Below are 27,598 nucleotides of genomic sequence, written 5' to 3'. Positions count from 1 at the left end.
AGTCATGAAAAATATAATCAATATATTTTTGAAAATTATACACTCATTGTATGTGACAATAGTAATGGGGCTCTAAAGACACATATGTATTGAAATATGCCAGGCATTTAAGGGTTAAATATTTTAGTCACATTTTATTGAGATTTGCCCAACTGTACTGGCTTTTAGCAGACTGCACTGAAATGTTCATAATAGAACCATCAAAACAGAAGTCTACTATGAAGTCACCATTTATCTGGCACAAAAACAGCATCAATCAGTTATGGTGGCAACATGGCCGCTCCTCCCACCCAGTTCTCAGAGCACATACACTAGGGAAAGCTTGGATTAATTGAACCAAGAGTGGATTCAAACTTGCTTGCACCAGCTTTCCCCAGTCTCTCGTGGGATGTCCAAAACATGGTTCGCGTCAATGGTTCACGGAAGATCCATGTGAACTGGTTCATTCCAAGTAAAACTTTTAGCTGTTAAGAGCAAGTTTTTCTACTTTGAAGAAAAACCCAGTACTACAACTAGTTTGACATTTTTTAGCCAATCATTTGAATTTAGATGTGCATAAGGGTGGTTCTGGCAGTGGAAGTTTAGTCCAGAGATTGAGAAAGATCAACACTGCAAGACGATCCCTTTTGAAATCAAAGCGTACACCATAAACGGTCAAAGCTTTAAGCGATCACAAAAAAGGTACCACTATTGACAACCACAAAGCAAAATTGTGCATTTATCACCACAGTTTAAATTATGCTGTGTATTTTTGAGCCTCAGCTTTTCATGGTAGTGAGGTTAAAGACATCCATGGAGAGAACTCTACCAAAGAACTCAATGTACACTTGATCCTGAGGAAATCTTGAACGGTTTACAGTACCTCCTTGGTTTGAGCATGTCCCTTCTGTACTGGAGCAAATTCAAACACCAGAGACAATAGGCATATCGGTTAACAATTGCATACCCTTCTATATAATGGTCATGGTATTGCTTGCAGCCTCGGTGATTTTTGCGGATACACCACACCTCATTAAAACAGCTCAGACTGTTGTTTGTGTCTGGTAACTTTATTAAATTTACATGAAGAAAATGCCTCCACTGGAAACGACAGTCTTTTCAATGTTCTCACCAACATCTCTTTCTGGAATACAAGAGAAGGCAGAGGTTAAAAGCGGTTTACAAAAGGACAAACCACAGTGAAGTAATACACCTACTTTGCCTGGTGCAGCTCTGCTCACAGGAGCCAGTGGAAGAGGGATGGCACACCGATGTACTACAGTGGATGAAGACCTGAGCAAGAAGGGGATTAACCACAGCATTCATAAGAACCATTAAGGGTTTAGGGGTGTTGAAAGTTGGATGGTAATCATACCATTCCCTGCAGAGGAGCTAGTGATGCTGGATCCACAAACGTGAACATCTTCACAATAAAGCGCTTGTAATGGGTTGGGAACTGAAGACCAGAGGAGCCATCCACAGGAACCGGTGTGGTGAGGTAACGATCATCCTGGTAAGGGCATCTGGAAGGCAGAGTAACAGTCAGGACTAGCTCAAAACAGACCAATGACACAAATGCTGGGGTTATACTCACCCATTAACTAGAAGGTCCCACTGAGGCAGGCTGAGGGAATCAGGGGATGATGTCGCCCAGCAATGTCCCAGCATCAGGACAATATTGGGGTCAGTCCTCTCCAAAAGGTGCACCTCAACATACACAGGTTGTCGTAGGACTTTTGTGACTGGGTAATCAGCATCACTGTAGTAGGACGTGTATGCAGCATCCTCTGCAGGAGGACAACATTTTAGAAACCCTAGTTACACTCTCAAGACAGCGATATAGAGAAGCAGTACATTACCTTCTGCACATCCTTTTGTGACACATTGTCCATTTGCCAGGCTGAAGCTCCACTCTGAGGGGTCCAGGAGCAGCTACAGGTGGAGGTGGAGGAACGGTGTTGACCTCCACAACCAGAGCTTGAACAGCAGTGCCAGAATACCTACACTGGAAGAGAAGCCTGGACAACAGACAGTGAGCTTGTAGCACAAGTCAAAGATTGCATTTAAGCTAAAGCATAGATCACCTACTCAAAGTGACTGTCCCTTGTGATGGAACCAAGTGGTCCAGTCCCCACTTCATAGGATGAAGTCATTCTGTTCTCATACACCACATATCCATTGTCCTCCTGCAAACAGCAACATGGTTAGCATCCACTCCTTTCCAAGCAAAACAAGTCTAAACAGCACCAGTACCCACCATCATGCTTGTGCCACAAGCTGTGACAGGGAATTGGTAAACGGCAAAGGAAGGTGTGGACCCAACTGGAGCACAAGGTGGGTCATTTCCACCCAACAGACGGACTGTATCCAGACTTAGTGAAGGCAGTGTAACATCTCTAGCCACCACAACCACAAACTGGCCATCTCTAATACACTGGACGGTCACTGTTTCAAGGTAGAGAGCAAGTTACCTCAGAGAATCAGTTGAATACGAACAACCTTACAATTGGCTCAACACACTTACCGGCTTTCCCATAGTAACACTGCTGTCCGTCAAAGCAGCAGTTTATAGCGTCACACTCAGCAGCACTGATACCAGGTGGTCCACATTGGATCTGCTCATAATCAGCTACAGCACACTTGTCAAGAGGCTCTGCCTGTGCCATTGGCTGCTTGGGTGGAAACGCTTGAGAAACCTGTTGTGCGGTTTGCGGTTGCAGGGCCTGTTGAGCCAAAAACTTCCGATCACTTGGCTGGAACACAACATCTTGAGGATTCTTGGCTAAAATTCCTCCTCGAGTTTGCTGGAGGACTGAAGCTTGAGGATTCTTGGCTGGACCCCACCCTTGATTTTGCAGTTGCAGACCCTGTGGAGCCAAAAACTTCTGATCACTTGGCTGGAACACAACAGCTTGAGGATTCTTGGCTGGACCCCACCCTTGATTTTGCAGTTGCAGACCCTGTGGAGCCAAAAACTTCTGATCACTTGGCTGGAACACAACATCTTGAGGATTCTTGGCTAAAATTCCTCTAGTCTGCTGGAGGACTGAAGCTTGAGGATTCTGGACTGGATTTCCCCCTTGTCGTCGAGTCTGCTGTGGAGTTAAAAACTGTTGATCACTCGGCTGAAATGCAAGAGCTTGACCACTCCTGGCTGGAATCCCTCCTTGTTGGCCACTTTGCTGGAAGACTGAATCTTGAGGCACCTGGGGCAGATTACTCCACTGTGGAACAGCATGACAGAAAGCACAAAACCACACACAAAGTGCCAAAAGATGAACTGTACCCATACTTTCTGCCATTAGTCCACAACTGAATTCATCGTTCAAGTGGATCCCTTTTTAATCCTATGAAGTGCAGCTCATTAACGATGTCACTCCCTGTTCAATTAACAGTCTTCATTCATCAGACTGGGCATTTACAGATAAGGTGATTCTAATTGATTCTAAAAAGTTAACCTGAAGATTTTGTGTGGTCACATTTAGTCTAATTAACATGCTAGTCTTCACACAACTTAATTAAAACAATTCACAACAAATGATGAAATGCCCAGAAGCCAATATGTACACCAAAGCATATGTATATCAGTAAAAGATGTACTAAAGTATTTTTATGTAGTTTACATGTCACCTCTTCTTTAAATATTATATTTACTATAAGTTAAAGTACTTTTAATAGTAAGAAGAATACCTGCAGTATTTTTTCACAATGATTGCAAAGGACGGTGTGGAACCAACAGGAACATTTACATTTATGTATTTTGCAGATGCTTTTAAAGCAACTTACAGTGCACTTATTACAGGGACAATCCCCCAGAGCAACCTGGAGTTAAGTGCCTTGCTCAAGGACACAATGGTGGTGGCTGCGGGGTTCGAACCAGCGACCTTCTGATTACCAGTTATGTGCTTTACCACTCTAGGAACAGAAGGTGGTTCATTTCCATTAAGTAGTTATACTGTATCTAGGCAATAATCAAAATGATCATAATCAAAATCATCAGATCATTTTTTTGCTTTTGATGTCAAAATGTAAGCAGGATCCACCCATGGTGCCATACAAGCTAGAACTGCTACTGTTGAAAACAGTATTAACACATCAATTTTTAATTACTAATTGTCTACAATTCCAAACTCAGCCCCTGAGTTTAACGGCATAGTTCACCCAAAAATGAAATTTCTCTCATCATTTACTCACCCTCATGCCATCCTGAATGTGTTAAACTTTCTTTCTTCTGCAGAACACAAATTAAGGCTTTTAGAGGAATATCTCAGCTCTGTAGGTCCGTAGTGACCGCAAGTGACTGGTGATCAGAACTCCGAAGGTCAAAAAGCACATACGATCATAGTAAAAGTAATACAGTCTTCTAAAGTGATACAATTGCTTTGGGTGAGAAACAGATCAATATATAAGCAGTGGCGTAGTCAAGGGTGGGCGGTGTGTGTGAGTCGTGGGGTGCCATGCGAGATTCGGACACCTTAATGGCGAGCTCTGCGTACTTTGTTAGTTTTAATACTTTTTGTGTCATAAACCGGTGAAATTTGATACACCCTGTTTCATAACTGTTCTATGACGACAATATGTCAAAGAATTCAAAATCCTCGGACTCTGGAGACATTTAGAGACACTTACATGCTCAAGCCGATACCCCTGACAAGGCCACAGACTAAGGACTCAATTTGGCCATTAAGGTGAAAGAGATTCAAGCGTCAACTGTTGAACATGACGGCAATGCTGACAAAGGTCGTTACTGACTTGGAGGATCTTGCTGTAATATGTCGATCGATCACTGACATGGAGACTGTGAAATAATTAATGCTTCTCAACAACTTCTCTGGGTGATGTAGCTTGCTGTGTCATCACAAAGCAAAGCTGCTCCTTGTTCAAAGGATGTGTTCTTTAGGAATGTGTTTCTTGTCTCTACTCTCACGTTTCACATGTAGCTCAAACATGTATGTCACCCCCATATAAGGTAAAGAACTATTTCATTGGTGGGGGTCCAGTGGAATGTGGTTTTTCTGGACCATATAACAGAATGCTGAACAATAAAATTGGAAGAAGGATTTGATACCATTGGGTGTCTGTGTCATTTCTTTCTTCCCTCAGCTGAGCCGTATCGAGAGGGGGATTGCAGATCAACAAAATAAATTAAATACATTGGATGACAAAATTATCTAACAACCGGTTACATGATGAATATAATGTGGGCTTGCATTAATTCTCTGTGTGATTTGTACTTTTGCAGTGCAGGCCTGAATACGGTCCAGCTCACGGGCATCATTTATAAAGTGATCATTTGGAATAGACGAGGAGCAGGGCAGGACTGGTAATCTGGCATACCAGGCATTTTTTCGGTGGACTGATGCAGTTTGGGGCCGATCAGGGGTGGACTGGCCATCAGGAGAACCGAGCGGGCCGCTGTGTCGGTCACAATAAGTTAAAATGAGCCGCCGCGTTAGCTGTTGCCCCCCCGCAAGTTTTGGGCCAGTTGCTATGTAAAATCCCGGGCCGATTTCTCTTCCCAGTCCAGCCCTGACAAGGAGCACATGGATATTGTTGAAGTTAAACAAGGTAAGTAACGTCACTGCCTGAAATGCATATCAGAAGATGTTCCTCCAGTGTCTCTGTCCGGTGGAGAACTGTTGCCACTAGCTCTGATAGCATGTCTTGCTAACATTCTTTTGAAAGCTGAATAATGTGGGATTGTTGTTAAATCCATTAGCAGATTTGTTCCCACATATCTGCACATATTTATTGTATTGTTCAGTTTAAGTCCATTTGTGTGTGTACTTGGAAGATTTTGTTATTGAACAAATAAATATGTATGATTTCCTTTTGTGCATATGTCAATAAACTTATTTCTGATTATGATTTAAAAGATCAGGGGATTGTTGAAATAATTAAATGCTCACAAGCTGGTACATATTCCAGAAATAAATGCAAATGATAATTCCATTAAGTAAAGGTAAATTAATTTGTGTGTGTGTGTGTGTGTGTGTGTGTGTGTGTGTGTGTGTATATATACACACATACTGCATATGAACTTGTATACTACATGTTTATATTTGGTTCTTCTGGGTTTATTCTGAAGAGGTTCTGTCTAGTATCAACACAAAGCTAATTGTTTTTATTAACAACTTCAAAGCTTGTTGATGTGCACCCCACCCAAATTAGTTCACATTTACTATATTATCTAGTTTAAACAGTTAATAATGTTGTTAAATTATGCAGATGTATAATTTGTCAACATTATGAACAATGCGCATCAACAGATTTAAACTATGAAGGCAGAGAAACTTTACATCCTGTAACAATCTGCAGATGTCGCTATTGGATAACTTTACTTTAAAAAGGGGTATTAATACACTTTGGTGTTGTATTTTTACTGTTGATTATTATCATTATGCCCACTCTACATGGGGATAACGACTAATGTGTGCTTAATATGTACATAGTCATAAATTACAACCTGTGGGCACTTCAGCCTCATCCTTAAGTGAGTGTTGTTTCGCGGATAAACGCCGCACATGCCGCGATGCCCTCTGGCGGTAGGGAAGAGTAAGATGGCCGCCAGAGCACTTCTGGTTGCTTCACCTACTGCTGGCGGTTTACAATTCTATGAGCAATCCAGTTTTATATATATATATATATATATATATATATATATATATATATATATATAGATCAGTGATTTAAACACGCACATACGTGACATCTGATGTTCAATGATTATGGACGGTTCAACTATTAAAAGTCTTCTGAGGAAGAATCGATGGAGAATCAGTGACAATCTTTCAGTAGTATAAATAACTAAATAAAGCCTCTCGAGCTTTTTAAAAGACCTTTACTAGACTGTATTCATCACGACTGTTGTTAACTCTGTTGCACACGGCTGTTGTGTATCAAAACAATCAATTGTCACAATAATAATCAGATGTTTGTTTCATTTGGTTCATGAGCTACTGTGTTGTTGTTTAGTTTGTCTTATGTAAAGAAACAACTGGATCAACCATTGTAACAAACACAATGAACTGTTACAGTATCGTTGATTATTAGATTGTCTTTGTGATTTATGTAGTAATTGTGTGGTGGTGGTGATATTTTCTGAAATTGTGCATTATGATGTTTTCCAGCAGACAGAAGATCTTGTATATTTGTGTCAGGGTGTTGTTGTGTTGCACAGATCATGTCAATGCTTGTATGCAGTTTTAAATGTGTGCGTGTGATTTGTGTAATCAGTGTTTTAAATGTGACAAATGAGTGTGGACATTTTGAATGTCTTTCTATTTGAATGTTATTATTTAGTGCCAAAAATGTTCGTCTCTGATTTGCTTGTCGTCATTTCACCGTTTTAAAGACTGTCTGAATGAGGACTCATTAATCGCCGATAAAGTGTCCATTTATGTCCATCATCTGCAGAACTTTTATACATTTGTTTTATTTGTCTTTAGTTATTTAATTGTCACCTGTGATTGTGTCTGTTCTGTTGTGTATCAGGAGTCAGGATTTATCACACTGAAATGAACTGAAATACGACTAGAATATCTATTTATTGATTTGATGCAATATAAATGACATCATAAACTCATATAATGACATTAGCAACAAGAGCACAATGCACATAATAGCTGTAGACATTAATGGTGCATATACTGGATTTAAATGTTTTTCACTTCACACACAACATTAGTACTGCCTTGCATGTGTGTTAGTCATCACATATTAATATAAATATATCAGAAGACACATGACCGTAATTATAAATATAAAAGTAACACGTGTTCTTTTCTGGTTTAAATGCTTAATTGTTTAATAGTCCATTATAAAGAAAATATTTGCCATCTCTTACGTCTTTTGACATTGTGAGATGTTTCCATGTTTCAAAATAATAATAATATATATATATATGCCTATTGTCAATTTCATAATAAATGCAATTGTGTAATCTTTAACCAAATTAACAAAGCTTGAAATATGTTAGGATGTTTAATTTCATTTAGTTGAAACACTTGTGAAAAAGAGTGGACCGCGGGGAACGGAGGGTGTTGAGATTGACAGCATCACATACGGCAGTGGATGGAGAGTTCCAGAGTTCCGATGATTCCTCATTGTGTTACGACAGAATCCATGAATGAAGATATTGGAATCCTGTCGTGTGATTGGTTGATTGTGTTGGTTGGCTGTGATTGGTTCAGGGCAGAGTGTCCACAGTGACGGATGTGAGTGTGACGTCGTGCTGAATGATGATGCGGTCGATCTGGTTGACTTCTCTGATTCGGTGCTGAAAGTCAAAGATGGGCGTGTTGTTGACGGCCACCTTGAACTCATTGAAGGAGCACAAGATCTTCATCTGAAGAGGAACCACATTACATGGACATTCATTCCACAGTTAGCAACATCTTTGACTACAATGGTACAGTACCACAGATGTTTGAATGATCGACATCACTTTTTGGGTGGTCCTGCTTCTATTATTCCACCAATGAATGGCAAGCGTTTGAAAACATTATTTTTAGGAAGAGGATGTTGGAGTAAGAACTCCAGCGTATCATTTACCTCAAAGTGATGCCCGGGCATGAATGGAAACGGCGCCAGAATGTCACGCTCCTCTTTTCCCCAACGCTCCCCCAGTTTATGATTGCGCACCAGAACCGCTTTCCCTCCTTCGTTGAATCGTGGGTTGATGTGAAGTGCGATGTCGTTACCACGCAGGAAATTGATTGTGAACCTTGAGGAAGAAGAAACATCAGCGACACACAAACCAACAGTCCCCTACAAAACCATTTGACAAAGCCAACTATGATCAGCCTGAAGCTGGTTTCCTGGTCTTTATAATGGTTTAAGATGATGGTCTCCTAGCCTAACAATCTGAAAGTGCCCCAAAACCCTCTAAAACCAGCCAACAGACCAGTCTAACTAGGTAAGGACCAGCTAAGACCAGCAAACCAGACATTGAGTAGTCTCAAAGCCTTGTTATACATTTTAGAACTTACATTTTAGCATCAGGTTTAACCTGCCCTCTGATAGTTAGCATTAGCTTGTCGTAGATGCCACGAGGGAAATTCATGTTGAATGGGACGGTCTGAAAGCAGAGAAAACTATTTTTTCAGTACAGCCAAATAACTGGACATACGTGACCAAATATTATATAAAGCTAAAGAATAAACAATGCTTGCCCTTTCCAAAATCGAGAGCTCTGGCACACATGCTACACATTTTCTACTCATTATTTAAACATGCAAACAAGCTTTATTGAATGTAATGTAGTTTTTGTGGTATTTTCTTTTCGCTTGTGTAGTTTTGTTGAAGTTTTGTGTCACAACCTGTCTATGTTGACATTTAATTTAACCAGCTTCTACCAGATGAATTTGTGCCAAAATTCTGTAGAATTTGATTGACATGCGACCTTTGACGTTAACAACAAAATAAATGGGAAGCGTTTACTCCTCCCATTTAAAAGTCGATAAAGTCTATTTATTTTGCTATCAGAACTATACATGATTTACTGGTGTATGGGACGCCTCTGCCATTTACATCGTTAATTTGCTCACTTTGAGGGATTATACTTCTCATATAAGCTGCATTTAGAGCTGGTTTACACAGGAGTCACAATCGCAGGGTTCGAGCGAATCACGGAGAAGGATATAGCTGCAGGACGGAGATCTCCAAATGTGGGTGGAATCTATCAAATAGGGTGTGGTTTCTCCAGAAGGGGGTGGGGTTACTCCAAGCGCTGATTGACAAGTCTTTGCTAGTCTAACTGTTGACCTGTGATGATGTGAAGGATTGAGGACAGAGATCAATACTATTGACTAGAGGTCAGTTAACGAGTTGTTTAAAATTGAAGTGTGCAGCACTGTAGACTTGCTGTAGTGCACCGAATCAGCTTTTTCTAAATGACAGCAATCTTTACAAATATTTCAGCACAGAACAGGTAACTATGGCAGGGTGGAGGGTGGGGCGGGTCGTGATCAGACACACCTGGTCCCTTATCAGGCTAATCAAGCCTCCAAGAGGGATAAAGGCCGACTGCGGAGGATTGTGCGGGAGAGAGATCTTTAACGGACATGTCCGTCATATGTGTGTGTGTGTTTATGTTGTCTTTTAAGTTTATCATTAAAACTATTATTTATATTGTCAAGTCGGTTCTCGCCTCCTCCTTTCCATTGACTGCTTTACACTGGTGCCGAAACCCGGGAAGGAGGAGGGATACGCCGTAGAGTTCTCGCCACTATCGTCCACCTCAACAGAGCAGCCGTGGCCATCTGCCGGGGGACGAGGAACCCAGCTGCCTGGAAGCGGATGACGGCCGCCAACCGCGAGGGGAGAAGGGGCTCCTAACCGACCTTCTGGAGCGGTCAGGGCCGCTGCGAGGGGCGGAGGAGTCCCCTACCAGCCGCAGAAACACGGCGGGGTCTGAGACTGCCGACCGCGAGTGGGGAAGGGTTCGCTGCCGTCCGCCTGGAGCGGGAGAACCGCTGCCAGGGGCGGGAGAGACCCCTTCTGTTCCCCAAGAACGCGGTGGGCGTTCTGTCCGCCAGGGGCTGGAGGTCTGCCTCTGATCCGCCCGGAGAGGCACGGCTGTCGTCCGATAGAGGGTGGAGGAGTGGCCGAGGAACAAGCTGGCAAGTTGGCCTTTTCCCTCTCGTTTAAAATGTACAGTGTTTTTTTTTGGGGGGTACTACATTGTTACAGGAAGTACACCCCTTATTTAATTATTTCTGTTTCCCTCCCCTTGTCCCCTCCCTCGTCCAGGATGACCTGCCGGCAGATGGGGCAAGAGGCACGCCTCTCCCCAGGGAAAGGGGGGGGGGTGTACATCAGGCCGGGGGCTCCCCAGCCTGAGAGAACGAGGGAGGAATGTGGCAGGGTGGAGGGTGGGGCGGTCGTGATCATACACACCTGGTCCCTTATCAGGCTAATCATGCCTCCGAGAGGGATAAAGGCCAACTGCGGAGGATTGTGCGAGAGAGAGAGATGTCCGTCATCTGTGTGTTTATGTTGTCTTTAAAGTTTATCATTAAAACTATTATTTATATTGTCAAGCCGGTTCTTGCCTCCTGCTTTCCATTGACCCCTTTACAGTAACATAGAGAGAAAAGTATTGAAGGGAGGGCAAAATGGCCCTAGACAACATCACTGTCTGTCTCCTTTAGCGAGACTACCATCCTCACCCCTACAGACACACAAACACTCATGACATCACCGCTTGTGGGCGGAGTCCCGTCTCATGGCTCACATTAGCTGAATTGTATTATTTGTAATTCACATTGTTTTTCGCTGCTGTCTGTGTGTCTATATCAGAACTGCTGAACACTGGAGGCTTACAACAGGAGCAGTAGGCCACGGCTGCTGGGTTCCTCCCGTCTGGACTTGACCAGGGCAGCCAGGTTGACCAGGATTACCATTCCAGGTCGGGGGTACTGGAGACGGTAGGTATCCGGGCGGGGTGGGAAGCTGAGCAGGCCAGCTTGGTTGTACAGGTGGGTTGGGTTGTACAGTTGGACTGGGTTGACTTGTTGGATTGGTTGGTGTATTGGGCCATCCGGGTTGGGTGGGTTGGACAGGCCAGGTCGTTGGTACCGCTGTACTGGGTTGGCTCATGGGCCAGGTGGGTTGGTTAGGTTGGCATGGCCAGTACGGTTGGCAGGGTTGAATCGGCCACACGGTACCAGAGGTCTGCTGGGGGGTCTGAGGGTAAAGTCCGTTGCACTGCTGACCAGATGATGGGCAACTCATGATGCCTATCAACTGTGAACTGAGAGAGAAAACAAAATATCAGAAGTCAAATGAAAAGCTGGACGTGCCTAACCCAAAACCAAAACAAGAACCTTACGTGTGAACGACACAGTTGCAGAACTTTTGCCATGTATGATGATTCCTTCAGGCCCAGAATTAATCTGCACATCCAGAACATCCAGAATCGCAACATCTTTCATTCATAAACGTTCTATGCATTTCCCATTCCTTGTATGTTTAGTACATTTTTGGCTAATTCCATGATGCTTTGGGCTACCAATAAGAGCGTAGTACTCTCAGGTACATCAAAATTGACTTTGTTTCAATCCCTTCTGCAGAATGGCACAGATTTTCCATAAACATCAGAATAGAAAATGACAAAAAAAAAGTCAGCAGATTCCGTGTAACCCTGTAAATCTGGTCACCCACACAGGAATACATGAACGCATTTCAATCGATTAGTTTGACGTGTGCACGGGAGTATGAAACATCTCAAATATCAGCAACACAAATATATTATACTCTTCTATCAAGTGAAAGGACCGCAGGAAGTATAATCAAACAAAACTAACTGAGCCATAAAGACACTTTACTTGTATTTTAAACATTGTAAAGCTCCTGAGAGCAAGAGCTAAAACTGTAACATGAAGAAAAGGTTTAGCACATATTTATCCTGGTTAATATACAGCATATACAATGTAACACAATGTAACAGTATATGACAACATGAACTGATAATGGACAATTGTATTTTAATAAATCAACATTGGCCAAGATCAATCAATGATGTAAAATATATATAGTTAATTGTTTGTTGCTGAGACCTGATGCACTTACTAATATTAACAAACACAACCTTATTGTTAAGTGTTACCAAGCAGGAGCAAACGTGAACGCACAAATCTGATGATGTTATCCTGCGATGTCACATCTTTATGATGGAATAACTCTCCCTTTAATCCACATCAAAGCATGAACAATTGAATCACAGATATTCTGGTAAATACAATAAATGCAGAAGTTCAATGTCACTGCCAAACCATGAGAAAATCATTACAGTTATTAAAGTCAGAAGAGTTTCAGATCACCGTACCTGCTGAGAGAGCCTGGAGTGGATGAAGACACAAAAGACTGAAAGACTCATTTATATCATCTCCTCCTCTTGAGAAACTCTCTCTCTCTCTCTCTCTCTCTCACACACACACACACACACACACACACACACACACACACACACACACACACACACACACACACACACACACACTCACACACACACACACACACACACACACACACACACACACACACACACACACACACTCATCCACCCACTGAACAAACGACACAGTCATCCACAGTTATGATGATCTGCAAGTGTTCAAAATAGAAGACATAAGTTAATGAGACCTTTAACATCTAATAGTCCAATGTCCTTCTGAATAGAAATATATATTTACATTATGTACTGTATATAAGAAAAAACACTTGCACACATGACTGTCACAATAGTGCTTATGTTTGTAAAAATGTTCAGAAATAAACAAGATAAGTGTGGATTAATTTAACAATCTGCCAAACACACAAATGTGCAAGATGACACATCAGCATGTGACTGAACAGTCGTCGTGTCACAGTGATGAGGACATTCACAAACGCTTTAATAACACTTGATTACACGTCCAGTCATACAGATGTACATATACAATTACATAAATCTGTCCGGTGTTTCCTGTGAATGAAAAACCTGCTGTGATGTCAGAAGTTAAAAACAGCAGTGTGGAGGATTACATTTACTTTTACATGCAACAGCGTTCACAAACTCTGTCTTCAATATTACACGGTTGCCACAGTAACCAGCAATTTGATCAATTATACCATTACTCACACACACACACACACACACACACACACACACACACACACATCACACACACATACAAAACACACACACATCACACACACACACACATCACACATACAAACACACACACACACATACACTCACACACACATCACACACACACACACACATACACACACACACACACATCACACACACATACAAACACACACACATCACACACACACACATCACACATACAAACACACACACACACATACACTCACACACACATCAAACACACACACACACATACACACACACACACACATCACACACACATACAAACACACACACATCACACACACACACATCACACACACATCACACACATACAAACACACACACACATACACTCACACACACATCACACACACATACAAACACACACACATACACACACACACACACATCACACACACACACACACACACACACACATCACACACACATACATACATACACTCACACACACATCACACATACAAACACACACACTCACACACACACTGTCTCACACACATATTCACACACATACACTCACACACACACATCACATACACACACATACAAACACACATGCTCACACACACACACATCACACACACATACAAACACAAACACATCACACACACATCACACACACACATACATACACTCACACACACATCACACATCACACATACAAACACACACACTCACACACACACTGTCTCACACACATATTCACACACACATACACTCACACACACACATCACATACACACACATACAAACACACATGCTCACACACACACACTCACTCACACACACACTCACACACACACACACACACACACACACACACACACACACACATGTTTTCAACACAGAATGAAGTTCACTCTGTAGTAAGTTGAGGGTTTATTGGTGAGTATAATGTTTTGTGTTATTTGTGCTGTGTGTCAGATGCATCTCTGTATATGAATCTATATACTGTATCTCCTCATGAGTACAAACACACTGTATGGATTCTACAGGCTTCTCTAGTGCAGAACAGTTTCACTAACTGTAAATGATTGAGCGTATTAAACTGATCTGTGTTTGTATTATTCAACAGGATGTTCAAGTACTATATGAGTTCATGTGATCGTATAGTTGATGGTTTGTGTTGTAATGAAGTTCTTGTGAGTGTGTGCTGATGTCAGTCATGCGACTGCGACTCACTGAAACATGCGCTGACTGCTCAAGACACATAATACGATTACTGCAGTGTGTGTGTGTGTGTTTCCTCACAGCTATAAACACATTTGTGTGAACATTGTGTTTATAATAAGGGATGTATGGAAACTAACACACAGTGAACATGCATTTGAAATATCACTAATGCACATGTCGCACGGACACTTTGCAGTTAAAATCTCCAGACAGAATTTGAATGTTCATCACATGATGTTGAAGGACTCATTGTTGAACTGGATTCTCGGTGTCCACGGTTACACACAAACAGTGCACAAATAAACATGTACCACTCAAATCAACTTCCTCTTATTGTAACTGAAGACGCAGCTAGATATTGAGAATTCATTTTACACAATGTTCCTCAGGGATCACATTAATCTGTACATCAGACTTCTAGAAAAGACATGTTCTGCATTTTCCATCTTTCTGTATATCGACAGAGAACATCCTTAAAAACATGCAGAACTGGCCACAGTTTAATTAAAGTATTACTGTTAAATAATGTGGCAGTATGCGATCAAGAGTTTACTACAATGCCAATTATGGCACTAAACCGACTACGCCACCCCGGAAATTGGCCGGGGACCCACAGATACATCAATTGTAAAACACAGATTCGCAGTGGCTGAGTCAGGTATCAGACAAGGATAAGCACTTCTCAGATTTTATTCCTCAATACACACAATAAAATGCAAAACTGGTATCTTTTAATATACAAACATTAAAAGGAATCCATCAATCATGGAGCTAGTTACACAGACACACACACACACACACACACACACTTTACCACTTCAGAATTGGGGGATTCATCTTGCCTATCCAATAAACAGCAATTACTCGTGCTCTCACCACACAACACCAAATCACCCGCTGTGTGCAGACCGATAGCCGAACCACCACCACACAGGGGCCTAGACCACCTTTGTCAAGCGGCCTATGTAACTTACTGAAATGTAATCTGGACCATTTACCATTCCAAATAAAAAACTTTGCTGTGCTATCAAATTGTTTGAAATAAGAGAGAGGGACATCTATCGGGAGAAATAGTAGCAGGTAGTTACATTTTGGAATACAATTCATTTTAATAACATTAACCTTCACAATAATAGGTACATGTAATGAAGCTCAGCTGTCCACATTGCTCGAAAACCTTTTTATTAAGGGGTCAAAATGAACTAAATATCACAAATTTGCTGGGAATAAAATGGCCAAATACTTAATGCCCTGTTTGGGCCACTGGAAGGTGCCCGGCTGGAAAGCCTTTACTGGGCAGTACACTGTCAGAGACAAAGATTTGGATTTAGTCCTTTACTTTAGTACACCTTTTACTGATATACATATGCTTTGGTGTACATATTGGCTTCTGGGCATTTCATCATTTGTTTTGAATTCTTTGAATTAAGTTGTGTGAAGACTAGCATGTTAATTAGACTAAATGTGACCACACAAAATCTTCAGGTTAACTTTTTAGAATCAATTAGAATCACCTTATCTGTAAATGCCCAGTCTGATGAATGAAGACTGTTAATTGAACAGGGAGTGACATCGTTAATGAGCTGCACTTCGAAGGATTCAAAAGGAATCCACTTGAATGATGAATTCAGTTGTGGACTAATGGCAGAAAGTATGGGTACAGTTCATCTTTTGGCACTTTGTGTGTGGTTTTGTGCTTTCTGTCATGCTGTTCCACAGTGGAGTAATCTGCCCCAGGTGCCTCAAGATTCAGTCTTCCAGCAAAGTGGCCAACAAGGAGGGATTCCAGCCAGGAGTGGTAAATCTCTTGCATTTCAGCCAAGTGATCAACAGTTTTTAACTCCACAGCAGACTCGACGACAAGGGGGAAATCCAGTCCAGAATCCTCAAGCTTCAGTCCTCCAGCAGACTAGAGGAATTTTAGCCAAGAATCCTCAAAATGTTGTCTTCCAGCCAAGTGATCAGAAGTTTTTGGCTCAACAGGCCCTGCAACAGCAAACCGCACACCAGTTTTCTCAAGCGTTTCCACCCAAGCAGCCAGTGGCGCAGGCAGAGCCTCTTGACAAGTGTGCTGTAGCTGATTATGAGCAGATCCAATGTGGACCACCTGGTATCAGTGCTGCTGAGTGTGACGCTATAAACTGCTGCTTTGACGGACAGCAGTGTTACTATGGGAATGCCGGTAAGTGTGTTGAGCCAATTGTAAGGTTGTTCGTATTCAACTGATTCTCTGAGGTAACTTGCTCTCTACCTTGAAACAGTGACCGTCCAGTGTATTCGAGATGGCCAGTTTGTGGTTGTGGTGGCTAGAGATGTTACACTGCCTTCACTAAGTCTGGATACAGTCCGTCTGTTGGGTGGAAATGACCCACCTTGTGCTCCAGTTGGGTCCACGCCTTCCTTTGCTGTTTACCAATTCCCTGTCACAGCTTGTGGCACAAGCATGATGGTGGGTACTGGTGCTGTTTAGACTTGTTTTGCTTTGAAAGGAGTGGATGCTAACCATGTTGCTGTTTGCAGGAGGACAATGGATATGTGGTGTATGAGAACAGAATGACTTCATCCTATGAAGTGGGAATTGGACCACTTGGTTCCATCACAAGGGACAGTCACTTTGAGTAGGTGATCTATGCTTTAGCTTAAATGCAATCTTTGACTTGTGCTACAAGCTCACTGTTTGTTGTCCAGGCTTCTCTTCCAGTGTAGGTATTCTGGCACTGCTGTTCAAGCTCTGGTTGTGGAGGTCAACACCGTTCCTCCACCTCCACCTGTAGCTGCTCCTGGGCCCCTCAGAGTGGAGCTTCGCCTGGCAAATGGACAATGTGTCACAAAAGGATGTGCAGAAGGTAATGTACTGCTTCTCTATATTGCTGTCTTGAAAGTGTAACTAGGGTTTCTAAAATGTTGTCCTCCTGCAGAGGATGCTGCATACACGTCCTACTACAGTGATGCTGATTACCCAGTCACAAAAGTCCTACGACAACCTGTGTATGTTGAGGTGCACCTTTTGGAGAGGACTGACCCCAATATTGTCCTGATGCTGGGACATTGCTGGGCTGACATCATCCCCTGATTCCCTCAGCCTGCCTCAGTGGGACCTTCTAGTTAATGGGTGAGTATAACCCCAGCATTTGTGTCATTGGTCTGTTTTGAGCTAGTCCTGACTGTTACTCTGCCTTCCAGATGCCCTTACCAGGATGATCGTTACCTCACCACACTGGTTCCTGTGGATGGCTCCTCTGGTCTTCAGTTCCCAACCCATTACAAGGCTTTATTGTGAAGATGTTCACGTTTGTGGATCCAGCATCACTAGCTCCTCTGCAGGGAATGGTATGATTACCATCCAACTTTCAACACCCCTAAACCCTTAATGGTTCTTATGAATGCTGTGGTTAATCCCCTTCTTGCTCAGGTCTTCATCCACTGTAGTACATCGGTGTGCCATCCCTCTTCCACTGGCTCCTGTGAGCAGAGCTGCACCAGGCAAAGTAGGTGTATTACTTCACTGTGGTTTGTCCTTTTGTAAACCGCTTTTAACCTCTGCCTTCTCTTGTATTCCAGAAAGAGATGTTGGTGAGAACATTGAAGAGACTGTCGTTTCCAGTGGAGGCATTTTCTTCATGTAAATTTAATAAAGTTACCAGACACAAACAACAGTCTGAGCTGTTTTAATGAGGTGTGGTGTATCTGCAAAAATCACCGAGGCTGCAAGCAATACCATGACCATTATATAGGAGGGTATGCAATTGTTAACCAATATGCCTATTGTCTCTGGTGTTTGAATTTGCTCCAGTACAGAAGGGACATGCTCAAACCAAGGAGGTACTGTAAATGGTTCAAGATTTCCTCAGGATCAAGTGTACATGGAGTTCTTTGGGAGAGTTCTCTCCATGGATGTCCTTAAGCTCACTACCATGAAAAGCTGAGGGTCAAAAATACACAGCATAATTTAAACTGTGGTGATAAATGCACAATTTTGCTTTGTGGGTGTCAATAGTGGTACTTTTTTAAGTGATCGCTTAAAGCTTTGACCGTTTATGGTGTACGCTTTGATTTCAAAAGGGATCGTCTTGCAGTGTTGATCTTTCTCAATCTCTGGACTAAACTTCCACTGCCAGAACCACCCTTATGCACATCTAAATTCAAATGATTGGCTAAAAAATGTCAAACTAGTTGTAGTACTGGGTTTTTCTTCAAAGTAGAAAAACTTGCTCTTAACAGCTAAAAGTTTTACTTGGAATGAACCAGTTGACATGGATCTTCCATGAACCATTGACGCGAACCAGTGTTTTGGACATCCCACGAGAGACTGTGGAAAGCTGGTGCAAGCAAGTTTGAATCCACTCTTGGTTCAATTAATCCAAGCTTTCCCTAGTGTATGTGCTCTGAGAACTGGGTGGGAGGAGCGGCCATGTTGCCACCATAACTGATTGATGCTGTTTTTGTGCCAGATAAATGTTGAATTCATAGTAGACTTCTGTTTTGATGGTTCTACTATGAACATTTCAGTGCAGTCTGCTACAGTTGGGCAAATCTCAAATGTGACTAAAATATTTAACCCTTAAATGCCTGGCATATTTCCAATACATATTTGTGTCTTTAGAGCCCCATTACTATTGTCACATACAATGAGTGTATAATTTTCAAAACAAATTGATTATATTTTTCATGACTAAGAATCAGAATGAGCTTTATTGCCAAGTATGCTTACACCTACAAAGGGTTTATGCAGCTTTAGGGATGTATGCTACTCCCAAAAACAATAGAGGTGGCGCAGCTGTAAATACCTAGAGATCTGGGAATCCCAAAATGCTGAACCAAATTTTCAAAAGATCTAAACACTCCACTCACAAATACGTCACAGAGTGTAGTAATCCCCCCTCACAATACACTCTGACCAGCAGAAAGGGGACTTAATAACACATCATTTAGGGTTCAGCCATATGCTCGAGGCAACATTTAATTAAATGTCTGAATTAAACACTCTGGACTCTGCAGATAACGGGGTGTAACTTCTCCGGTTAGTTTGATAGAAAGGCTTTGCAATGGCGAAATGGGGCAATAACTTTCTGTTCAATACAAAAGCAGGGAAGGTACTTTTAGACACATTGAGCAAATATTTGTCAATGCGAGTCCATAATTAGCACGCCATCAAGTGCACTGGGTGGCGCGAGTTTCCATACGCAGGTATGTTACACTTATTTTAATGTTGGGTTCACAAGACCGTGATTTCTTGGATTGAAATGTTGTGTATTATATATTAACAGTGACACGGGGGCCAGGAGGTGGTGCAGCAGGCTTTGTGGGCACTGTTAGGCTTTATGCGACCCATTGCTGGTCCTGTGAATTAGGATTACTTGCATCCGTTAGTCATTCGAACTGGAGCGCTTCTGAACGGAGATGTATTCTCCTCTGCGAGCTGTCTACGACCATTCCTCTGCCTTTTATTGGAACGATGCATCCACTGTCTATCTGTACATTTATTCGAATTGTTTGACGATCTCTTTTCAGCGAACGAGGGTCTCCTTGACGACCAGAACGATAGCGAGTTCACAGCCGGTGGTGATGCATCTAAACTTAGTCTTTTCCAGGATTGACATTAAGATTTGAGTACAGTAGCGAGAAGCTTCTGGTTTTGTCCCTACTATTGTTTCATTGCGAATACTATGTCTTGTTGTATTTTGGTTGTAAATGTGTTTTGAGTATTCTGTTGTATTGTAGTCTGAGATTACATTCTTATAGGACAGCGCTGGGCTGAGTTAACCAGTATCAGCCAGCGAACGATTGTGACAAACTGATTCTTTCTGGCAGCATGTGATAAGTGTTTAATTGACAGACCATTATGTGGAATGTGTATTTGTTTGTATCTCATACTGTTTTTTTTTTCTCTTCCATTCAGAATTGGGGTTCCAGTATTAGCCAGAGTCCTCTGTGTGTGGTGGTGGTTCGGCTATCGGTCTGCAGTGTTCACAGCGGGTGATTTGGTGTTGTGTGGTGAGAGCACGAGTAATTGCTGTTTATTGGATAGGCAAGATGAATCCCCCAATTCTGAAGTGGTAAAGTGTGTGTGTGTGTGCGTGTGTGTCTGTGTAACCAGCTCCATGATTGATGGATTCCTTTTTAATGTTTGTATATTAAAAGATACCAGTTTTGCATTTTATTGTGTGTATTGAGGAATAAAACCTGTGAAGTGCTTATCCTTGTCTGATACCTGACTCAGCCACTGCGAATCTGTGTTTTACAATTGATGTATCTGTGGGTCCCCGGACAATTTCGGGGTGGCGTATCGGTTTAGTGCCGTAATTGGCATTGCAGTAAACTCTCGATTGCATACATGCCACAATAACATTAACCTTCCCAATCAAAGATAAATGTAATGAAGCCCACCTATCCACATCGCTCGAAAAACTTTTTATTAACAAAATGAACATGAACTAAATGACACAAATTTACTGGGAATAAAATGGCCAAATATTAAAAGAAGGCACTAGAAGGCACCTGGCTGGAAAGATTTTACAGGCAGTACGCTGTCAGAGACAAAGCTTCAATTTAGACCAATTGACTCTGTATCCTGAGAACTTAGAAAAGGAATTCATAATTCTGTGGAGGCAAGGCATAGATCTAACTAATAATATATCATCTCTGTAAAGCAAAAGCTAATGCAACATACCTCCCACCACCACCCCTGGAAATTCATCTTCCTTTCTTATCGTGACTGTTAATGGCTCCAAGGCCAGACAGAACAATAATAGGGAAAGAGGGCAACCCTGCCGGGTGTCCCATCCAGAGTAAAATAGTCTGAAATAATACATTTGTTTGTACCGCTGCTACCGGATGACTATAAAGTAACTTAATCCATCCAATAAATGTATTTCCGAACCTGTATATTTCCAAAATCTTAAAAAGATAATCCCGGGGGCCTGGGTAGCTCAGTGGTAAAGATGCGGCATCCACCCCTGGAGTTCGCTAGTTAGAATCCCAGGACATACTGAGTGACTCCAGCCTGCTCTCCTAAGCAACCAAATTGGCCCGGTTACTAGGGAGGGTAGAGTCACACGGGGTAACCTCCTCGAGATCGCTATAATGTGGTTCGCTCTCGGTGGGGTGCGTGGTGAGTTGTGCGTGGATTTGTACACATCCTGTGAAGCGGCAATGTTGCACTAGGGGGCTTACACACTTTTACTTCACTATGATCAAGGACTGAGTCCATCAAAAGTCTCCTCCTAATCTTATATCATGAGGAGTGCCAGCTGACTTGCAACATCCCATCAAGATCCATAAAAAGCCCTGATCATCAGCGTTAAGTGCATAAATATTAGCCAAAATCAACCTTTGTCCCTGAATTTCTGCTAAAACAATAATGACTCTTCCTAATGTATCTTTAATCTGTTTGAGACATTTGAATTGTGGATGTTCACTCATCAGTGTATTGACTCCCCTGCTCTTACTTGAGCCAGCACTAAAGAAAACCCCATATCTTCTCAAATTGTTCAGCTTCCTGCGGGAAAGAGGTGTTTCTTGAAGAAACACTATATCATATTTCTTGTGTTTAAGAAAAGAAATAACCTTCCTTTTTTTATGCGATTGCCCCAACCCATTCACATTCCACAAGGAGATAGATGGTCTGCTCATATTAACATTGGACATTTTGACATTTGAAAAAATATAGATTGTGTGTTAAAAATAAAATTGTAAAGACCACATTCTAACATTGGTGCAACAGTCGACCCCCAAACATCCCCCAGAACAAAACAGAAAAAGGAAAAACATGCACATTAACTCCGCGCATGACAGAGCCAACCGTCATCCATCCCTCTAAACAAGAGTCCCTGTGACAACTTTGCCATCTGATTGCTCATGTCTGGTGCTTCTTTACAAATTGTACGAATTGAACACATTTCTCTCTTGTCGAATTCATAGCGTCTAGGAACTAGAAAAACTGTGATTCTTCCAAGAAAGCCTTCCTTTACTCCTCGTCTTAACTCAAGATCTTGATCAGATGATCTCAGAAATTTGGCCAGAATTGTTAGGGGCCTGTCTCCCTCAGAGGATCTCTGAGCCTGAAGTCTGTGAGCTCCCTCGATTTCCAGTTTCTGGTCTGTTATGTCTAGCAGACTCAGGAATTGCTCATCTAGGAATTTCTCCATATTTCGGCCTTCTTCGACCTCAGGAATTCCAACAATTCTGTCGTTGTTTTGCCTGTTACAATCCTCAAAGTTTTCCAACTTTTCCCAGAGACACTCCAAGTCTGTCTTGGTCAGCTAGCGAGTTAGCAGCTAATTCCCTCTCGGATGACTCCAAAGAATTTATCTGTTTCTCGGCGTCCCCCACTCTAATAACCAATGAATTTAGTCTCTGTTAGATAATTTTGTCATCCAATGTATTTAATTTATTTTGTTGATCTGCAATCCCCCTCTCGATCATGGCTCAGCTGAGGGAAGAAAGAAATGACACAGACACCCAATGGTATCAAATCCTTCTTCCAATTTTATTGTTCAGCATTCTGTTATATGGTCCAGAAAAACCACATTCCACTGGACCCCCACCAATGAAATAGTTCTTTACCTTATATGGGGGTGACATACATGTTTGAGCTACATGTGAAACGTGAGAGTAGAGACAAGAAACACATTCCTAAAGAACACATCCTTTGAACAAGGAGCAGCTTTGCTTTGTGATGACACAGCAAGCTACATCACCCAGAGAAGTTGTTGAGAAGCATTAATTATTTCACAGTCTCCATGTCAGTGATCGATCGACGTATTACAGCAAGATCCTCCAAGTCAGTAACGACCTTTGTCAGCATTGCCGTCATGTTCAACAGTTGGCGCTGAATCTCTTTCACCTTAATGGCCAAATTGAGTCCTTAGTCTGTGGCCTTGTCAGGAGTATCGGCTTGAGCATGTAAGTGTCTCTAAATGTCTCCAGAGCTCGAGGATTTTGAATTCTTTGACATATTGTCGTCATAGAACAGTTATGAAACAGGGTGTATCAAATTTCACCGGTTTATGACACAAAAAGTATTAAAACTAACAAAGTGCATGAGAGCTCGCCATTAAGGTGTCCGAATCTCGCATGGCACCCCACGACTCACACACACCGGCCCACCCTTGACTACGCCACTGCTTATATATTGATCTGTTTCTCACCCAAAGCAATTGTATCACTTTAGAAGACTGTATTACTTTTACTATGATCATATGTGCTTTTTGACCTTCTGAGTTCTGATCACCAGTCACTTGCGGTCACTACGGACCTACAGAGCTGAGATATTCCTCTAAAAGCCTTAATTTGTGTTCTGCAGAAGAAAGAAAGTTTAACACATTCAGGATGGCATGAGGGTGAGTAAATGATGAGAGAAATTTCATTTTTGGGTGAACTATGCCGTTAAACTCAGGGGCTGAGTTTGGAATTGTAGACAATTAGTAATTAAAAATTGATGTGTTAATACTGTTTTCAACAGTAGCAGTTCTAGCTTGTATGGCACCATGGGTGGATCCTGCTTACATTTTGACATCAAAAGCAAAAAAATGATCTGATGATTTTGATTATGATCATTTTGATTATTGCCTAGATACAGTATAACTACTTAATGGAAATGAACCACCTTCTGTTCCTAGAGTGGTAAAGCACATAACTGGTGGTCCTATGTTGGTCCTTTGTTGTTTTTATGTAGCACCATGGTCCTGGAGGAACGTTGTCTCGTTTTGCTGTGTACTGTACTAACTGTATATGGTTGAAACGACAATAAAAACCACTTGACTTGACTTGACTTGGTAATCAGAAGGTCGCTGGTTCGAACCCCGCAGCCACCACCATTGTGTCCTTGAGCAAGGCACTTAACTCCAGGTTGCTCTGGGGGATTGTCCCTGTAATAAGTGCACTGTAAGTTGCTTTAAAAGCATCTGCCAAATACATAAATGTAAATGTTCCTGTTGGTTCCACACTGTCCTTTGCAATCATTGTGAAAAAATACTGCAGGTATTCTTCTTACTATTAAAAGTACTTTAACTTATAGTAAATATAATATTTAAAGAAGAGGTGACATGTAAACTACATAAAAATACTTTAGTACATCTTTTACTGATATACATATGCTTTGGTGTACATATTGGCTTCTGGGCATTTCATCATTTGTTGTGAATTGTTTTAATTAAGTTGTGTGAAGACTAGCATGTTAATTAGACTAAATGTGACCACACAAAATCTTCAGGTTAACTTTTTAGAATCAATTAGAATCACCTTATCTGTAAATGCCCAGTCTGATGAATGAAGACTGTTAATTGAACAGGGAGTGACATCGTTAATGAGCTGCACTTCGAAGGATTCAAAAGGAATCCACTTGAATGATGAATTCAGTTGTGGACTAATGGCAGAAAGTATGGGTACAGTTCATCTTTTGGCACTTTGTGTGTGGTTTTGTGCTTTCTGTCATGCTGTTCCACAGTGGAGTAATCTGCCCCAGGTGCCTCAAGATTCAGTCTTCCAGCAAAGTGGCCAACAAGGAGGGATTCCAGCCAGGAGTGGTCAATCTCTTGCATTTCAGCCAAGTGATCAACAGTTTTTAACTCCACAGCAGACTCGACGACAAGGGGGAAATCCAGTCCAGAATCCTCAAGCTTCAGTCCTCCAGCGTACTCGAGGAGGAATTTTAGCCAAGAATCCTCAAGATGTTGTGTTCCAGCCAAGTGATCAGAAGTTTTTGGCTCCACAGGGTCTGCAACTGAAAAATCAAGGGTGGGGTCCAGCCCAGAATCCTCAAGCTTCAGTCCTCCAGCAAACTCGAGGAGGAATTTTAGCCAAGAATCCTCAAGATGTTGTGTTCCAGCCAAGTGATCAGCAGTTTTTGGCTCAACAGGCCCTGCAACAGCAAACCGCACAACAGGTTTCTCAAGCGTTTCCACCCAAGCAGCCAGTGGCGCAGGCAGAGCCTCTTGACAAGTGTGCTGTAGCTGATTATGAGCAGATCCAATGTGGACCACCTGGTATCAGTGCTGCTGAGTGTGACGCTATAAACTGCTGCTTTGACGGACAGCAGTGTTACTATGGGAATGCCGGTAAGTGTGTTGAGCCAATTGTAAGGTTGTTCGTATTCAACTGATTCTCTGAGGTAACTTGCTCTCTACCTTGAAACAGTGACCGTCCAGTGTATTAGAGATGGCCAGTTTGTGGTTGTGGTGGCTAGAGATGTTACACTGCCTTCACTAAGTCTGGATACAGTCCGTCTGTTGGGTGGAAATGACCCACCTTGTGCTCCAGTTGGGTCCACACCTTCCTTTGCCATTTACCAATTCCTGTCACAGCTTGTGGCACAAGCATGATGGTGGGTACTGGTGCTGTTTAGACTTGTTTTGCTTGGAAAGGAGTGAATGCTAACCATGTTGCTGTTTGCAGGAGGACAATGGATATGTGGTGTATGAGAACAGAATGACTTCATCCTATGAAGTGGGGATTGGACCACTTGGTTCCATCACAAGGGACAGTCACTTTGAGTAGGTGATCTATGCTTTAGCTTAAATGCAATCTTTGACTTGTGCTACAAGCTCACTGTCTGTTGTCCAGGCTTCTCTTCCAGTGTAGGTATTCTGGCACTGCTGTTCAAGCTCTGGTTGTGGAGGTCAACACCGTTCCTCCACCTCCACCTGTAGCTGCTCCTGGACCCCTCAGAGTGGAGCTTCGCCTGGCAAATGGACAATGTGTCACAAAAGGATGTGCAGAAGGTAATGTACTGCTTCTCTATATCAGCTGTCTTGAAAGTGTAACTAGGGTTTCTAAAATGTTGTCCTCCTGCAGAGGATGCTGCATACACGTCCTACTACAGTGATGCTGATTACCCAGTCACAAAAGTCCTACGACAACCTGTGTATGTTGAGGTGCACCTTTTGGAGAGGACTGACCCCAATATTGTCCTGATGCTGGGACATTGCTGGGCGACATCATCCCCTGATTCCCTCAGCCTGCCTCAGTGGGACCTTCTAGTTAATGGGTGAGTATAACCCCAGCATTTGTGTCATTGGTCTGTTTTGAGCTAGTCCTGACTGTTACTCTGCCTTCCAGATGCCCTTACCAGGATGATCGTTACCTCACCACACCGGTTCCTGTGGATGGCTCCTCTGGTCTTCAGTTCCCAACCCATTACAAGCTTTATTGTGAAGATGTTCACGTTTGTGGATCCAGCATCACTAGCTCCTCTGCAGGGAATGGTATGATTACCATCCAACTTTCAACACCCCTAAACCCTTAATGGTTCTTATGAATGCTGTGGTTAATCCCCTTCTTGCTCAGGTCTTCATCCACTGTAGTACATCGGTGTGCCATCCCTCTTCCACTGGCTCCTGTGAGCAGAGCTGCACCAGGCAAAGTAGGTGTATTACTTCACTGTGGTTTGTCCTTTTGTAAACCGCTTTTAACCTCTGCCTTCTCTTGTATTCCAGAAAGAGATGTTGGTGAGAACATTGAAGAGACTGTCGTTTCCAGTGGAGGCATTTTCTTCATGTAAATTTAATAAAGTTACCAGACACAAACAACAGTCTGAGCTGTTTTAATGAGGTGTGGTGTATCCGTAAAAATCACCGAGGCTGCAAGCAATACCATGACCATTATATAGAAGGGTATGCAATTGTTAACCGATATGCCTATTGTCTCAGGTGTTTGAATTTGCTCAAGTACAGAAGGGACATGCTCAAACCAAGGAGGTACTGTAAACAGTTCAAGATTTCCTCAGGATCAAGTGTACATTGAGTTCTTTGGGGGGAGTTCTCTCCACGGATGTCTTCAACCTCA

The 27,598-nt window shown here is 42.3% G+C and overlaps 1 protein-coding gene and 3 pseudogenes across 2 annotated transcripts; 2 read left to right on the top strand and 2 right to left on the bottom strand.

The window, feature by feature from the left end:
• Positions 1–1,058: 1,058 nt before the first annotated feature.
• Positions 1,059–3,281, bottom strand: LOC127623987 (zona pellucida sperm-binding protein 4-like; annotated as a pseudogene).
• Positions 3,282–7,513: 4,232 nt separating this feature from the next.
• On the bottom strand, positions 7,514–12,889 carry LOC127624089 (galectin-5-like). 2 transcript variants are annotated; one of them, XM_052098738.1, is made up of 5 exons: positions 12,809–12,889; positions 11,305–11,734; positions 8,970–9,058; positions 8,533–8,704; positions 7,514–8,326 (listed from the first exon to the last, which is right to left on the bottom strand). In XM_052098738.1, exons 2-5 carry the CDS (start codon positions 11,713–11,715, stop codon positions 8,168–8,170), a joined length of 831 nt encoding a protein of 276 aa, XP_051954698.1. In that variant the 5' UTR covers positions 11,716–11,734; positions 12,809–12,889; the 3' UTR covers positions 7,514–8,167. The 2 variants fall into 2 exon arrangements, with proteins under 2 accessions (XP_051954698.1, XP_051954697.1); XM_052098737.1 differs by lacking the exon at positions 12,809–12,889 and adding an exon at positions 12,615–12,678.
• LOC127623986 (zona pellucida sperm-binding protein 4-like) lies at positions 11,717–18,341 on the top strand (annotated as a pseudogene).
• Positions 18,342–18,382: 41 nt separating this feature from the next.
• Positions 18,383–27,314, top strand: LOC127623985 (zona pellucida sperm-binding protein 4-like; annotated as a pseudogene).
• Positions 27,315–27,598: the final 284 nt, after the last annotated feature.

This window comes from Xyrauchen texanus, chromosome 30 (genome assembly GCF_025860055.1).
Source record: "Xyrauchen texanus isolate HMW12.3.18 chromosome 30, RBS_HiC_50CHRs, whole genome shotgun sequence".
NCBI lineage: Eukaryota > Metazoa > Chordata > Actinopteri > Cypriniformes > Catostomidae > Xyrauchen > Xyrauchen texanus.
This window is presented reverse-complemented; position numbering and strand designations above follow the sequence as displayed.

Bases quoted from the DNA above. Each gene is read 5' to 3' on its own strand.
- LOC127624089 (XM_052098738.1), bottom strand. From the start codon at position 11,715: ATGAGTTGCCCATCATCTGGTCAGCAGTGCAACGGACTTTACCCTCAG. The intron at 9,059-11,304 runs GTAAGCCTCCAG...CTCTGCTTTCAG, and splicing joins CGTGGCCTACTGCTCCTGTT to ACCGTCCCATTCAACATGAA. The intron at 8,705-8,969 runs GTAAGTTCTAAA...TTCTTCCTCAAG, and splicing joins GTTAAACCTGATGCTAAAAT to GTTCACAATCAATTTCCTGC.